General features: G+C 39.3%; 1 protein-coding gene across 1 annotated transcript; it reads right to left on the bottom strand.

Moving 5' to 3' along the window:
- Positions 1 to 10,189: 10,189 nt before the first annotated feature.
- LOC131679440 (multidrug resistance-associated protein 1-like) lies at positions 10,190 to 15,009 on the bottom strand. The gene is given in 4 exon segments (XM_058960170.1): positions 10,190 to 10,279; positions 10,329 to 11,686; positions 11,745 to 12,935; positions 14,799 to 15,009. Coding segments are annotated over 4 exon segments (2,850 nt in total).
- Between the last annotated feature and the right edge of the window lie 371 nt (positions 15,010 to 15,380).

Genomic DNA, 15,380 nt, shown 5'->3' on the forward strand with positions numbered 1-15,380 from the left:
TTACGCTTCAGTATGATATAGAACAGCGGCTCTTAACATTTTTTGTAGGACCCCTCCAAAAATACACGGTTTAACATCGATTTATATGCTATAAATATATTATTAGTAGCATGTTACGACAAAATATTATTTGTAGCATGTTACGAAAATTCCAACATACATTCGGAAATAAATATTGGGTTATAGTTGGAAGAAGTATTATTTTTCAAGATGTCCGCATCTTTTTGAAAATACTCGAGAATAAAATACGCGTTAATAATAGTTTTGTATTATGACGATTAGAAGAACTTAATTGAAAATTTTAAAAATTATGGGATTCATATTTGAAAAGATATAAAAAAATACAATTTTTTAGAGGCCATCCAAATATAACGAGCTTTAACTTCTAAAGTTCTGCTAACTTGTGTTAGCAGTTAGTTGAGAGATATTGACTGAACCGAATTCAGAGGGAAATATGACATATGACAATCCATTGTTGTACAACAACAGATCTGAAAAAGGTCCCAAACGGACCGAAACGTCGGATGAAGACAAAATAGTTTGTTTTTGCTTAAAAATTAGACTGCAAAGCCATACACCTAACCTAAAAATTGAAAACAGTCGACTCCAGTTCAAAGATTATTTAGAACTCTATTATGATTATGCAGATAAATAAAATAGCATTCGGCCTAATTACTCATTCGGCTGAATGGCGTGCGGCCAATCAGCACTCGGCTAAAAGCCACCCGTCTATTATATTTGTTATATATGAAAACGTGGGAAATATTCGATCTCTTTTGATACGCTCGTAACAAAAGGGGCGGCAAATTTAACTCTCTGCCCCGAGCGCCGCCACTGTGTGTATGGCCTACTGTATAGTTCCTTCTGGAAGTTTGATTTGCTATTTCGAAGTTTTGTTGAATGGCGGAAGTGAAATTGTGCTTTGAACTCTTGAATGTTCATATTTATTTTGTTTAAAAATTGAAATGTCTTCGACAAAGTTGTATAGGAGAGTATTTTTATAAATTTTGCAGAAGACATGAGTGTCTCTGTCACTCACAGTAATCGAGTTATGAGATCTTCTCTATGATCAACTCCTTCATTTCCTATTTTTACTTATAACTTTTTTGTTTCTGATTTTTCGTGTTAATAACATTCTAAGGTATTTTTTATCATTATAAAACACATAACGTTTCCGAAGAGACCAGATAGCTGTGAATGGTGTGTATAGACTTATAGCTGATTTTGATTTAATTTTGGCCTGTTTTCGAACCCGTGTAACTTCACTATCGGCAAAAATTGTAATTATACTATCAATTATTCTGATAGAACTGAGTTTCAACTACAAAACGAAAGTAAAACTGTTTGTCCATAAGCACCCGTTCAAAAGTTATACACTGTTGAAATTTTTATACCTGGCCCTCGTGAAGTCGCGTGAATGGCTCACTGAACGAGTAGGCGCTGGTGTTCAAAGACGTTTTCGCTTGCTTTCCCGAATAGCGCGCACTCTGTGTACTAGTGAGTCTGCCAGAAGGTTAACACCGATATTGAATGATTTTCCAACGGGTGATGTACAATTTCATCTCGGTCCGGATTATCGTATGAATGTTAGCTTCAGAACCAAGAAAATGTATGCATAAAATGGTAGTCGCTTTTTACACACAAACATTTTAGAATATGTTAAATCGCTAATATGGACAGTTTTGACTGCAATGAATTATATACCTCAAAACGCTGTTCTGAGCCACTGTGCATCTACAAGAAAGGGTATAGATTGGAGTGCGCTAATAACAGGGGGATATCTCTCATGAACTCGGCGTAGGATATACTGTCGCGTATCCTCTTTGGCAGACTGAAACCGCTTAAGGAGTCCTTCGTTGGCGAATACCAAGCTGGTTTTCGTGAGGGCCGATCAACCACGAATTAGATGTCCAGCCTGCGGATGATCCTAGACAAATCCCGGGAGTACAACTTGCATCACTATCTGTCCATTGATTTTAAGGCGGGGTACGACTCAGTGAAAAGAAATGAGCTGTGGCAGGTTATGTCAGAACTTGATTTTTCGGCGAAACTGATTAGACTGATACGTGCGACGTTGGATGGTTCAAAATCAAGTATCCGGATTGCAGATGAGATCTCAACCTCATTTGTGACCTTAGATGGACTGAAGCAAGGTGATGCATTTTCACATTCGCTGTTCAATATTGCTCTGGAAGGAGCTATCAGGAGAGATGGCGTGCAAAAGAATGGAACTATCATCACAAGGTAGCAGAGTTTACAATTTTCGCATTCATTAACAGAATAAGGCGATATTTCACCTACTACGACCATCAATAAAAAGCAACCATACGATGTAACATTGTTTGCTCTCCAACTTTTCTCGACAAGACAGCATTGGATCTCATCTTTTCGCGGTATAATATGAGATGATATTTTCGCGCCTAATGTAAAACTGCCGAATAACTAATGGTTTCGCAAAAAATCACAAAAATGAGTAGATACAGGTCCTTAGAATGAAAATACTGCAATAGTGTGGGGAAATAAATTCTATAATGTAATATAATAATGGTTTTTCTTGAACTTAATTTATCACGAGGTTCGATGCTGCGAAATTATCACGCTTCCATATTGCATGTCAGCACAAATTCTCGCTATTTCTTGAAAAGTGAAAAGTGGGGTCCGTGCCTACTAAGGACGAAAAAGCTGTGCGATAAACTGCTTGTCGTGAGAATGAGCGAATATTTTAACCTCTGCAAGGCAGCATATGCTCGTTGGTTTTGTGAACGATATTCATGTAATTGGAATCGATCGTGGAGCAGTGGTAGAGGCTTTCGTGCCTTTTAAGAAGGAGACAGCGAGGATGGTCTTAGTAATCAACTCAGCCAATACAAAGTACATGGTCACAGATAAAGAGAGAGAGAGAGAGAGAAAGATAGAGAGAGAGATAGAGAGAGAGAGAGAGAGAGAGAGAGAGAGAGAGAGAGAGAGAGAGAAAGGCAGGTCTAGTGGTGTTGATTCCGAGGTAGTGCTTGATGGTGACGTGTTTGAAGTGGTCGAAAAATTCGTTTATCTTGGCACACTTGTGACTTGCGACAACGATGTTTCCGTGAGGTTAAAAGGCTTATTGAAGCTGCCAACAGGGCCTTTTACGATCTACATAACCAGCTTAGGTCCCGCAACCTGTAAACGTTAACAAAATTCGCCTTCTACAAGACACTGATCCTCCCTGTCGCTCTTTATGGCCACGAAGCGTGGACGTTGAGGGAGGCAGGCATTCGGATTCTTCGAGCGTAAAGTGCTGCAGACAATACTCGGCGGGATATGCAAAAATGGAGTGTGGCGCAGACGCATGAATCATGAGTTATACCAAGTAGGGGAACATGGGGGACTTGACCAAGCGCAAAATCCTATTATTAGCTATGACGTGTTCTTTTGAGTTCTTAAAATTTTTCAAAAATATTTTTATGCTTGTTTCTAACCCTTAAGGTAATTTTAAAAATTTGGATTGAAAAATACGTTCCTTATAGAAAATATTCCATAATTATTAAATTTGTGTAAAATGATGTAATTTTTCATCAAACTTTTTAATTCCTCATAAACAAACTTATTTCTTATGAAGTGGTGAAATGGTTTTACATAAATCGGAACATTGGAATAGTTATTACTATCATTTGCACGACATTTTACGCAATAACTAACGTTGGGGAGACTTGACCAAAATTTTATGGGGAGAATTGACCAAGTGGATATAAGCATTTTTCATCATTTTCCTATTTTCGATACGAAAAACAATATGCAGTCTCAACCCACTCAAGTTTTTCTGCCAAGTAGCGTTGTAAATGTTAAATTAAAATTAATCCGTTATTTTACAAAATGCTATAAATGCGTGATGCTTTATTGTTGAAGAAGCCTCTGATATCAGTATAAGTTAATGATATTTTAATGAAAGTAAATAAAACTGGTTAATTTTTATTTTATATCGAATTCAAGAAGTGTGCAAAGTAGCCCCCAGCTAATCCACAAAAAATATTTTTGAACGCTATATGAACAACTTTTTTTGTGTGAACCAATTCTGCTCATATTTGACATAAATAGTACATACACGATGACGATAAATCTGTGCTGATAAGATACAAATCCATCGATTATTAAAGGAGTTATAATTCGTCAAAATTTGAAAATTGATAAAAAGTGCACAAAGAAGCCCCGCACGACGGTATTAGTAAACAAAGTTAGTATTATGGCTGATTTCGTGACGTGTGAACATGCAGTGTAAGCAGTGCAGTTAATCCTTAAAAGGAAGTGCATCAAAAAAATCGAAATTTATGAAATGCTATCCTTTTATATTTATTAATGGTACATAAGGATCTCGATAATATGTAAAAATACGAAGACAGCATGTTTTATGTCATAATTTTTTGTTTTGATTTTACAAAACTCTCTTGGTCAAGTCTTCCCAGGCCTTGGTCAAGTCTCTCCATGGTGGGGAGACTTGACCAAAAAAACTCATTTCTGAAAAACTTTTAAAACTTTGAAAAAAATAAACCAAAAATTCTTTAAAAAAAATCATTAATACGCACAATGCTGCTGCGCCTTATGTTTAAATGAGTTTTGATGGATTGAAAATGTTTTTAGACATTTACGTAGGTTTAGCTGAAAACTGGTCAACTCTCCCCATGTTCCCCTATCCAAAACAGCGGATATTGTTAAACAGATAAAATACGGCAGACTGCAATGGGCTGGGGGGTCACGAACACGTTGGCTATACGCAGTAGAAGAGGACCTGAGACCCCTGAACATTGAATGTTGTGTGGGTAACGAAGACGTAAGGTGTTTCCGAAAATACCGTTTTATTCAAACCGTATTCAGAGGATCAGAGCGCAATTTCGAAAGCACTCGTTCTGAGTGATGCTCTTAAGGCGACTTTGATTAGTTGTTTCTTTTTTCCTTCTCCGTGATTTCTAATCATCTCTGTCATTTTATTTCATAACGAACAAAAAACAGACCAAGTTATTGACTTACAGATTCAACCAGTCACAACATTTAAGTCGCAACAGTGTCTTAGTACGGAACGAATTCCTCCCATGAAAATAAAATTAAATGCTAATAAAAAAAACCTGTTTTAATCCACCTAGCGGTGCAATTGTGCCTTTCTCATTTCTCTAAACTATGGCACGGAGGCTTTTTATGTTCAACATAATTGTGGAAATGTCCATTACATTCTTAGTACACTTTGCACTTATACACAATGGCATGCCAGCCACGAACTTGATGAGCTACGTGTCGACGGTGAAACACTTGAAACAAAATATATCATACTCCATTAGCCTAATCATCATTAGATCAATGTTATATGCTTGCTAACTCATTTTGTCATGCGGGGCTGGGTATGTGAAGAGGGCGAAAGTCCCATGAACGAACGACTCCCCAGCTTAAATTGGTATGCTTTGTGATACAGTGGTGGTTTAAAGATGATGGGGTTGAAAGGGAGGGGTATGAGGGCTGGATGGGGTGGTGGTCTGAGGGGTGATTTAAGGAGATTTTTAAAGGAGGGGCGCGAACAGTAGAGGGGGGGGGGGGTGTAATCCCTCTCCGTAAACCATCAACTACGCCCCTGTTAAAATCCAGAAACCCTAAACGAGTGGAAAAAAAATTTAGGTTGACATTTTTCAGAGTGATTGCATAACCTTTCTATATGAGAAAGGCAAAAATGTGCCAAAATCCAAAAAAGTGAATCGTAGTCAAATTTTTTTTTCGAGTTTGCATCAAATCTCGACGTTTCATGCACCTTGAACACATTTAGCATCAAAAATAAAAATTCTATTTTTAATTTTTCCTATAGTTTATATGAGAAATTTCTGTGTGGCCGCACTCTGAAATTCGTAATTCCAGAACCAGTATTCCGATCGATCCAAAATTCAATAGCAGCCGATGGGAAGGTTGCACCTTTCATTTGAGACTAAGTTTGGGCAAATCGGTCCAGCCATCTCTGAGAAAAATGAGTGACATTATTTGACACATACGCACATACATACACACACACATACACACACACATACACACACATACACACACACATACATACATACACACACATACAGACTTTTTCCGATCTCGACGAACTGAGTCGAATGGGATATGACACTCGGCCCTCCGGGCCGGGATTAGGTTGACGTTTTTCAGAGTGATTGCATAACCTTTCTATATGAGAAAGGCAATATTTCGTTAAAATGACGTGAAAACAAAAACTGTTTTATCGGCTTTATCGATTTCAACAAATTGAAATATTTTTTGCTTAGCAAGCGTACTAAGCAAAAGTAATGTGATGCCTAGTATTTATACTAAGAGTAGAGAGTGCACAGATCTAATACAGAAATACAAATTTTGCACAATTCAAAAACTTGTCATTTTAATTTATTCTAGTATTACATCGGCGCTTTGTTAAACATGACAATCACTAGCAATGTTCATTTTTGGAAAGTTTTGGTGCACAAACTTCTATAAAACTTCTGCTACTTTTTCATTATATAATTCGTTTTTTGGACTCGGTTCAAAGCTTTAGCCAAACAGAGCCGTGGTTCTTTTACCTATTTCTATCTGTTTCCAGCATTAAACATAATAAAATGAGTTTTAATAGTTGTCCGGCAGATCTCGCGCAAGCGCTTACCAATTGCACGTTGCAGCCATTGACTATTTACGAAGCCAGGAAATATTGTTTCCTCTTTATAACTGCGTATTGGGGGCCGTTCATTTCTTTCTAGTTCTTGTACACTTCCGTGTCATGACCGTGGTTGCTGCCTTTACGTTCGGGAACATCTGATTTCTTCCTTCCTTGTTGCGTTTACGAGTGTAAACTGCTTCAATGATTGTGCTGGCTGTACATTTTGCGGTACGTAACGCAGCTCTTGCAGTTGTCAATTTGTTTGTGGTCAGGGTAAACCATAATGTTCCGTTTTTCCAGAACTGGCACGAATTAGATTATCCTTGATATGTGAAAAGAATTCTCTATGCAATGGTACTATTGCATTATGTTTTATACTACGGGAAGGAAATGGATAGGTTCATTGACATTGACTAAAACACTATTTGAAATACCTGAATGTGTCCTTTGAAATGAATTCCATTTCTTCCAAATGAGAACGGAATCTACAAGTAAGTGGTGTCCGATCTTGTAACCGATCATTGATTCTCTCTCCGTCCATATATATATATATATATATATATATATATATATATATATATATATATATATATATATATATATATATATATATATATATATATATATATATATATATATATATATATATATATATATATATATATATATATATATATATATATATATATATATATATATATATATATATATATATATATATATATATATATATATATATATATATATGGCTAATTTTAGATCAATAGAGGAATTCCATGAAGATTCGTCCGAAAATCTCTAAAATCGTGACCGACCATCTTAGATTCCGATGAAACTTTACAGGTTTAACAAGCATGGAAGACTAAACATTTTCCACAGTCAATAAAATGTCTTACATCCGATCTCAAAACTCGCGATATTTATGCTTTCACAATCAATATGATTACCCTAGTAACAATTGTAGTTTTATGATAGTTTTGTAGCCACTAATAAAACTTAGATTACACTTGCAGCGTGCTATAAAACTTCAATTGTTACTTGGGTACTGATAACATAAACAGGAAATACGTCTATTATTCGACATATTTGCCACGTAATCAACTCTCACCGTCTGATGATTTCAAACGGGTTGTATCATACTATGGCAGAAATAGGTTTCCACTTATAATCGGCAATGAAGCAAATTCCCACTACATAATTTGAGGCTGCTCAGTTGTCAATTTGAGAGGCACAAGATATCAATTTGAAAAACTTAAGAAACACAAATCTGTATATATAAACTTGCAGTAGTAAATCGCGCAACCTTCGCACGGTCTGGCAGAGAAGAGGTGATGTAACTCTCTGATCTGACAGTATTACTCATGAGTTGGCAAACTGGTTCGTATCCAACGACCTCGAACCGTCGCTATCTGATCATAAGTACATCGTTTTGATCATGTATACGTCCAGATGTAGCATCCTCTTGCGGTTCTATTTGGTGATACTTCAATTATGAAAAAGTGGCAATACAAAATTGTATTTAATTGTGGGACTGTGCTAGAATGTAAATTCCCACTCAATTTGACCAAACCGTTGATGTGTGCAGAACATTTCCACCTCTTTTCGAATTTTCACACTTTTTTTATTGGAATTGAATACGATTCATTTTTTTGTTTAATGCTCTTTTCTAGATTAAAGTGTGTTTTACTATAAACAATAAACCAGAATATATTTTGCATTCACATTTTAATTCTTTTTGAATTGCTGTTAAAAACATGAAAAAAATCTCCTGTGCCCCTTAATATTTATTAATATTTATAGAGTCACCTGTTCTCTACTTTTATTAATATCGTCATGTCTAACTCATATGCTACAAAATACTATTCAAGGCAGTACTGTGCGATAACCTTGCCTCAGAGAAAGGTAGCCAATCCCAGCAAAAACTGTAAAAGTCATTCTAACTTCTAATCTTGCACAGCGCAAAAGCAAAAGCTATCAAAAAAGTTACTAAACGATTCTATCCATCACTTTGCTACTTATCCACTGCACAAACAATGCAGTACCTCCGCCTGCGTACTCAAAAAAGTGAGCCACAGGAAATAACCACGGAACAGTTACTAAAAGCGAAAACGGAGCTTAATCTCAAGGACACATACAACTGTATCACGTCCGTATTCGTGTACTGCTAACGTTGAGAGGCAGAACACTTTATTACGAAGAACTGTATAAAACAGCAAGTTGAACATGTTTACGTTAACGAACGATACATGGTCCAAAACTATCGATTCCAATCCGACTATTGCGTTCAAAGAAGAAAAATACATTCACTATAGGCAAAGAGCCGGTAAAAAAAAATCAACCTACTACAATCAATGCTAACAAACTGCCTTCGACATACGCTGTTAACCCTTTATAAGGCCCAGAGTTTGGGGCTATTAATGAATTATATATTAATAGAAACACGGTTCTCTCACTTAGTTTAGAATATATTTACATTTATTTCGTAATAAAAACTGATTTGAAAATATACTGCTACCGTCCGTTAGAAAAATACAGTCTTTGTAATGTTTGATGTTTTTCCAACGAGATTGGTGCATTCTTTTAGAATTTCTGATCTTCTGAGTTACTGGTTTTTACCTGATTAACAGTAAATAACCCCTGGATTCTGAGGATAAGTTGAAAAATGATACCACAGATTACAGACGTTCATTTATTCATTTTATTTTTATGAACGTGTCCACTGAAAAACAGACAGAGAAAGAATGACCGGAACAGTGAGAATGAAGAAACGGTGAAAATTCACCTTTTTATTGGAAGCACTGAGCAAAGATATCTCCTCAAGCAGGAATCCAACCTGCGATCTCCCAGTCTCTAGTTGGGTGCGTTAGCTACTCTGCCATCGAGGAACTGTGTCATCACATATTCCCAACAGTATCGTGATCACCGCCACAGCCTCCAATACCTCCCAATTGACTTATCGACCCTCAATGTCTCCTATAAACAGATCCTATAAAGTAAAAAGAAGATTTGCCAAACTCCTAACAAGTGGATTTCATAAGAATGGAACACTTCTCACTTCATATTCCTGCGTTATGAACGAAACGAAAAGGTGGCAATATAGTTACCACTGCCTTATAAAGGGTTAAAATACGATGAAAAAGTTATCGAATAACTTTGTAGGTTCGAAACCAACTGCCAGTACCATCTAAGCAGTAACAGCTATTGCGTCCAGACCCTCCAAACCAACAACCAGTAACACTAACAGAGAAGCAAACGTCAGTGAACGCAGATATACAATAGCGACTCGTAAGTATAATAAACAAACAAAAATATACCAAGGTGAATATCAAGAAAGCAGTGGAGATTTTTTTGCTCAAGTACTTTGCTTTAGCCTAGCCAAAAAAATATATTAAAAAAATTGGTTTCGGTACACTTTTAGGACTGGTTCCACGGTGGGACATTTCGCAGGGAATAAGTCGTAGTTGCCTTGTACGCAACGGATTTGATTTTCAGCCACCGTACAACGGATTAAGCTTTTCTAACCCGATAAAGGAAGTCAATGATCCACTATCAGGAGGTACGATGCACAGGCCCACCTATTTGAGCCATGTTGACCCCGTCGACGACAATCGCACCTCCGGCTGCTTCCACAATTCTGAAATCGTTAGAATTTTGTGGTTAATTTGTAAAAATTTGCCAAGCATAGACTCAATCCCAGTGTTAAGCTTGACTTCCCCGCACCAGTCCTTCCAACGATTCCAATTTTCTCGCAACCTTTTACGTGCAAGTATATCCCTCTGATAACCAGCTCCAATCCTTCCCGGTACCGGATCTTCAAATACTTGGATTCCACCATTCCCTTCGTCGGCCAATCCTTACTCACCGATCCTTTCTGCCATTCCGCCTCCCGAGGCAGCTCCGTGTACTCTTTCAACCGTTCAACAGCCACGATATTCGTACCCACTTCAGCCGTCATTCTGACCACAAAACTCAACGCAGTGGAAATCTGTAGCGCATAGGAAATCGAAAGGCCAACCGTAGCCGGTCCAATCGATTCCCTGGCCAATACGGCAAATAAGGCAGCAAACAGCACCACCAGACTATCGATAATATCCAACCGAACTGCAATCCAACGAGCCGTCAATATTGTAAGATAATCTACCTTCTGATTGTAATCAACCTTGGCTTCGGATTCCGAAGTAAATCGGGTCTGCTAATTGAATGCTCGAATGGTAGACTGTCCGTTTATACTTTCTCCGAAATGGGAGTAGATCGGACTACGGGTAACAGATTCCAACCGTTTCAGCTGCCGCGACGTCGCAATGTAGATCTTCCGGATAAAGTAGTAAATTATGGCTAGCGGAGGTACGACTGCCAGGAAGATAGGTGTTGAGATGCCAATGACGATAAAGACTCCGATCCCGGCAAGGGAGAAGTACAGCCATGCCCGAATCGTTGCCGGTGGAACATTGTCCAGGACATCGACGTCCTTTGAAAAACGGTTTATGATTCTACCGAGCGGAGTCATATCGAAGAAGGACATAGGCATTCTCATCGAACTTTCCAGTAGTTTGTCATGCAGCTTCTTTGCTGCGTTAAGACAACCCAGACCCAAAATGATTGAACTGATGAAGAGCGCGATCGATTGGAGAGCTCCCAGTGCACGGTAGACTCCAAGGTACATATCCCGTACCGAAGTATCGGTGATTGCCTCCGGATCCTCTGACCAATCCGTTAACCAGAAGCTTTAGAATATTAGAATTGCGTGAGTGATGACGTTTAAAACAATCGACCACAGGCCCAGCGATAAACCAATGGCTTTGATGTACTTCAGATAGACGGCTAACGTGACGGATCCGGTAGCGGATTCCTCCTTGTCGATCAAAGTAGACTTGCCTGCTTTCGTCACAGCCGGGGTAGGTTTGTCCTTTTCAACGCTTGCTCTCGATTCTTGTCGGTTGATTTGCTTTTTTGGTGTTCCTTCTTCATTAGATGGCGTTGAGGTCGAACGTTCAACGCTTGTTCTGGATGATTCGCCTTTCAGAACTTCCTGAACTAACTGCAACTCTGGAAGAAAATAACGAATGTAACAGTTCAAAGATTTTCAATTCGGATTATACAATACCTTCATCTTCTTCGTCCAACTCTTGGAGGTGCTGAGTCAGAAATTCGGCAAACGCTCCCTTCTGATCCAGTAGCTGCTGATAGGAACCACTCTCCGATATTTCTCCATCTTTGACAACGAAAATCTTCTCAACGAATGGTAGAAACGAAATGCCGTGCGTAACCAACAGCCTAGACCTGCCTACCAGCATTCCCTGTGGACCGATCACCTTCTCGAAAATGTGCTTGCCAACGTGAGTATCAACCGCACTCAACGGATCGTCGAACAGATAAATGTCGGCATCGGCGTAGACGGCCCGTGCTAAGGCAACTCGCTGCTTTTGTCCACCGGATAGATTAATACCCTTTTCACCGATTTCCGTTGCATCCCCTGCCGGAAGCATATCCAGATCTGGTAGAAGAGCGCAGCCTTGGATGACTTTATCATATTCTTGTTGATCCAGCGGTTTTCCGAATAGGATATTCTCCCGGTGCGTTGTATTCTGGCTCTAAGCCTGTTGGGAAACATACGCGATCGAGCCGTCGGTATTCACCGACCCGTTCAGCTTCTCCATCTCTCCAAGTAAGGCGGAAATCAGTGAGCTTTTACCTGTTCCGACAGTTCCAACCACTGCAGATAATTGACCTTTCCGCAACGACAAATGGATGTTTTTTAATGTGGGAGTCTCATCGCCCCAGGAAAATGTTCCGTCTTTTATAGATAGCGCATTTCCACTCTTCTTATGGGTCACATTGTTAAGATCCAACTCGGCACTGTTCATAAATTTGTTTATACGTTGAACAGAAACCCAAGCCTGCATTGAAACGGGTATCATTATTGGCAGAATTTGCAGCGGGAATCGAAGAATGTTGAACAACGCCAACGACACGAAAGCGGTCTGTGGATCCAAATGATTATTCTCGTCCATTAGGACGTAAACTACGAACGAAACTAAGGTAACTAGAAACGGAACAATCGAGTAGACAAAGTAAACTCCCGCTCCATAGTATGCCATTTTCTTCCTAATTTCCTTACTACGAATTCCCAGAATCGATTCCAGCACTTTCATTCCACCGAGAATTTCGTTCATATTTTTCATGCGCTCATCCTTGATCTTCATCTGGTCCATCTGTAGGGCACGCAACTGTTTTGTGAACACTCCGGCAACTGGAATCGAACGTGTGAAATTTCGGATGGAATTAGTCCAGTTTACTTAGGTGCGATTCCGTCGAAATTTTTAAAAGCTCGTGTGGATGAAAATCAAAGATTATACAGTCGTTTCGGTTCTAAAAAGTTAGCAGTTTTCCAGGCTATTTAGTAGCATACCTGAGAATAAAAAAAATAACTATAATAGAATCCAAATTGTTGAAATTCCCGAAAACAAAATAAAGCTCGTCTCAACAAAAAAAACGATGAACATTTGTGCAACTGGTACCAGCAAACAATTTGTATCGTTCAACATCGTCTACTTAAACTAATGATCCCGTGCAATAAGTTGCCTTATTGTGCTCCCAGCTTTTACCAAACCAAACATCTGTGCAATAAGTTCTAATACGGAACGAAGTGTGAATGACTTTCACCGAGAGGCGACCCGATCCCGTCCAGGAGGGCACGAAACAGCGTGTGAACATATCAGAGGGATATAAAAATTTACGATCAAACACATTGCAGCTTGCCGTTTGCTGTTTTTAGGCTTCGCCACGCAAGCTACCCAACCGGTCGTCTTGCATAGGTTACCGAGACCTACGTATGTGCGAAAGTTTTTCCCCTGTCCCAAACGACCCACCCGACACAGCAGCTGGTGGGGATCGGTTTTTGATTCAATTTAAAAATGGTTATTATCCTTGCTATTTTATTTCGATTTCGTTTCCTTTTTTTCGGTCATCGCTGTCGCCAAAGTCGTTTGAATGTTGCTGCCGCTGGCTGCCTGGCTGGCTTGGTCATCTTGCTGCTTTCCAAAACGGCGAGGACTGGAAGGCAGCGGACAAAAAGCGAACAGCGAAGAGCCATTAAACCGTCAATAACTGTTAACGAGCGCAATAAGAAACCATATCCGGTCGGGACGATGGTTGACCTCCGGTTGTTCGGGTTTTTTTATTCTTCCTGGTTCAGCGTTAGTATCTCTATTAAGCTCGGCTAAGTTGCCTGTCCGTTCAATTGATTGCTTTAGAGGGGTAATTTTTCAGACTAAATTAAATTTCCATTTCCGGGTGGTCCGACGTGGCTGGGGTTGGTTAGAGGGTTATGGTACACAGCGCGGCGAAATTGGAAAGACTGCAAAAAAAAAGAAACAACCACACGAACAACCGGGCCTATATTTTGTCCGCCGGCTGGAGTGGGTTGATCTTGTGTGTCAGGTCAGGAGGGCACTTAACGCCGGACAAGCAATAGTGACTATTAGGTAAGGTTCAACTTTCCGGGCCATTCCCGGAACGGTGTAATTCGGTTCGGGAATTTGGGAAATTAGATTGATTGAATTTATGAGGCAGATAAAGGATTTTAATCAGTTTACACCGTCGAGGGGTTCGGAAGTTTTTTGTGAAGTAGTGGTTTAAAAAATTCAATTAGGCCGAAAGTCGAGAGCTGAAAAAGAAAAATTGGACAATTAAGAATGAGGAGTGAATATTAAAATAATTTACAATAAAGTGAAGAAGCGATGAAAAAGTGATGAGTAAATTCCCCCATTAGTGAGAAGAGTGAAATGTGGATGGTAAAATTCAGAGCAATCGTGAAAGAACATTTTCTCACACGAAAATCTTTTCCAATTATTTACACTTGGTACCCCTTCTTTACAAACTAATATTTATCGCGATACTTTAAAGATGTCACAAAATATATTACCTTAATATAGATTTTCAAATACGCATCAACATAAACTACCTTTATTGTCGCAATTGAAAACCCATTAAACACCCCCGGCACGGAACAAATGCAACAGAACTGCATTTATTCAGTACCGTTTTGCTACCCTGCCCCCATTTTCCGGCGGTACCACTGGATCTAAGACTCCTTGCTTCCCATAAATTGTGCACCATTTTGACGTTAAATTACGTGACGATTATACTTGTTTGATACTTCTTGCATCGCGCGGGCCGGCCGGTTGGTCGTTCAGTTTTGCTCGGTCGGACGCTTGGTTGCGCTTCTTCGGATTCACTTTATCATTCATACGCCCAGCTGTGGATGGCTTGGTATTTCGCTGAAGCCGTCCTCGCTTTCCGGTGCCATCGAACTGGCAACGGGCGAAGAAGGTTTCCTTTCTATTTCTGGCCGGTTCCACCAATGCCATCGCAGCGAGCCCTTGCTGCTTCGGTCGGTAACAGTTTCGCTGAAATATGTGTGCTCTGGTTCCGGACAGAAATCTTCGCAAGGAAGGAGGAAAACAGGACATAAGGCTGCCTTAAGTCCTCGCTTGCTGACTCGCGTTTGCTATTGCTATGTTCTGGTTTTTTTTAAGGGATGGGGTTGGAAAGGCGTCTGATATAGCCTTAAAATGAAATAACGTGCCAGAATCGGGGAAATATATGAACGAAAGCAGATGGTGCAAAATATTAGATATTTTATTTGCACACGGTGTTTTATTATTTTTAGTATCTTGCACTGTCCAGTGGTACGATGGTTGCTGATGATTGAGAGGTTTTCTACTAATTTATGGGAGGT

This window comes from Topomyia yanbarensis, chromosome 2 (assembly GCF_030247195.1).
Source record: "Topomyia yanbarensis strain Yona2022 chromosome 2, ASM3024719v1, whole genome shotgun sequence".
Classification (NCBI taxonomy): domain Eukaryota; kingdom Metazoa; phylum Arthropoda; class Insecta; order Diptera; family Culicidae; genus Topomyia; species Topomyia yanbarensis.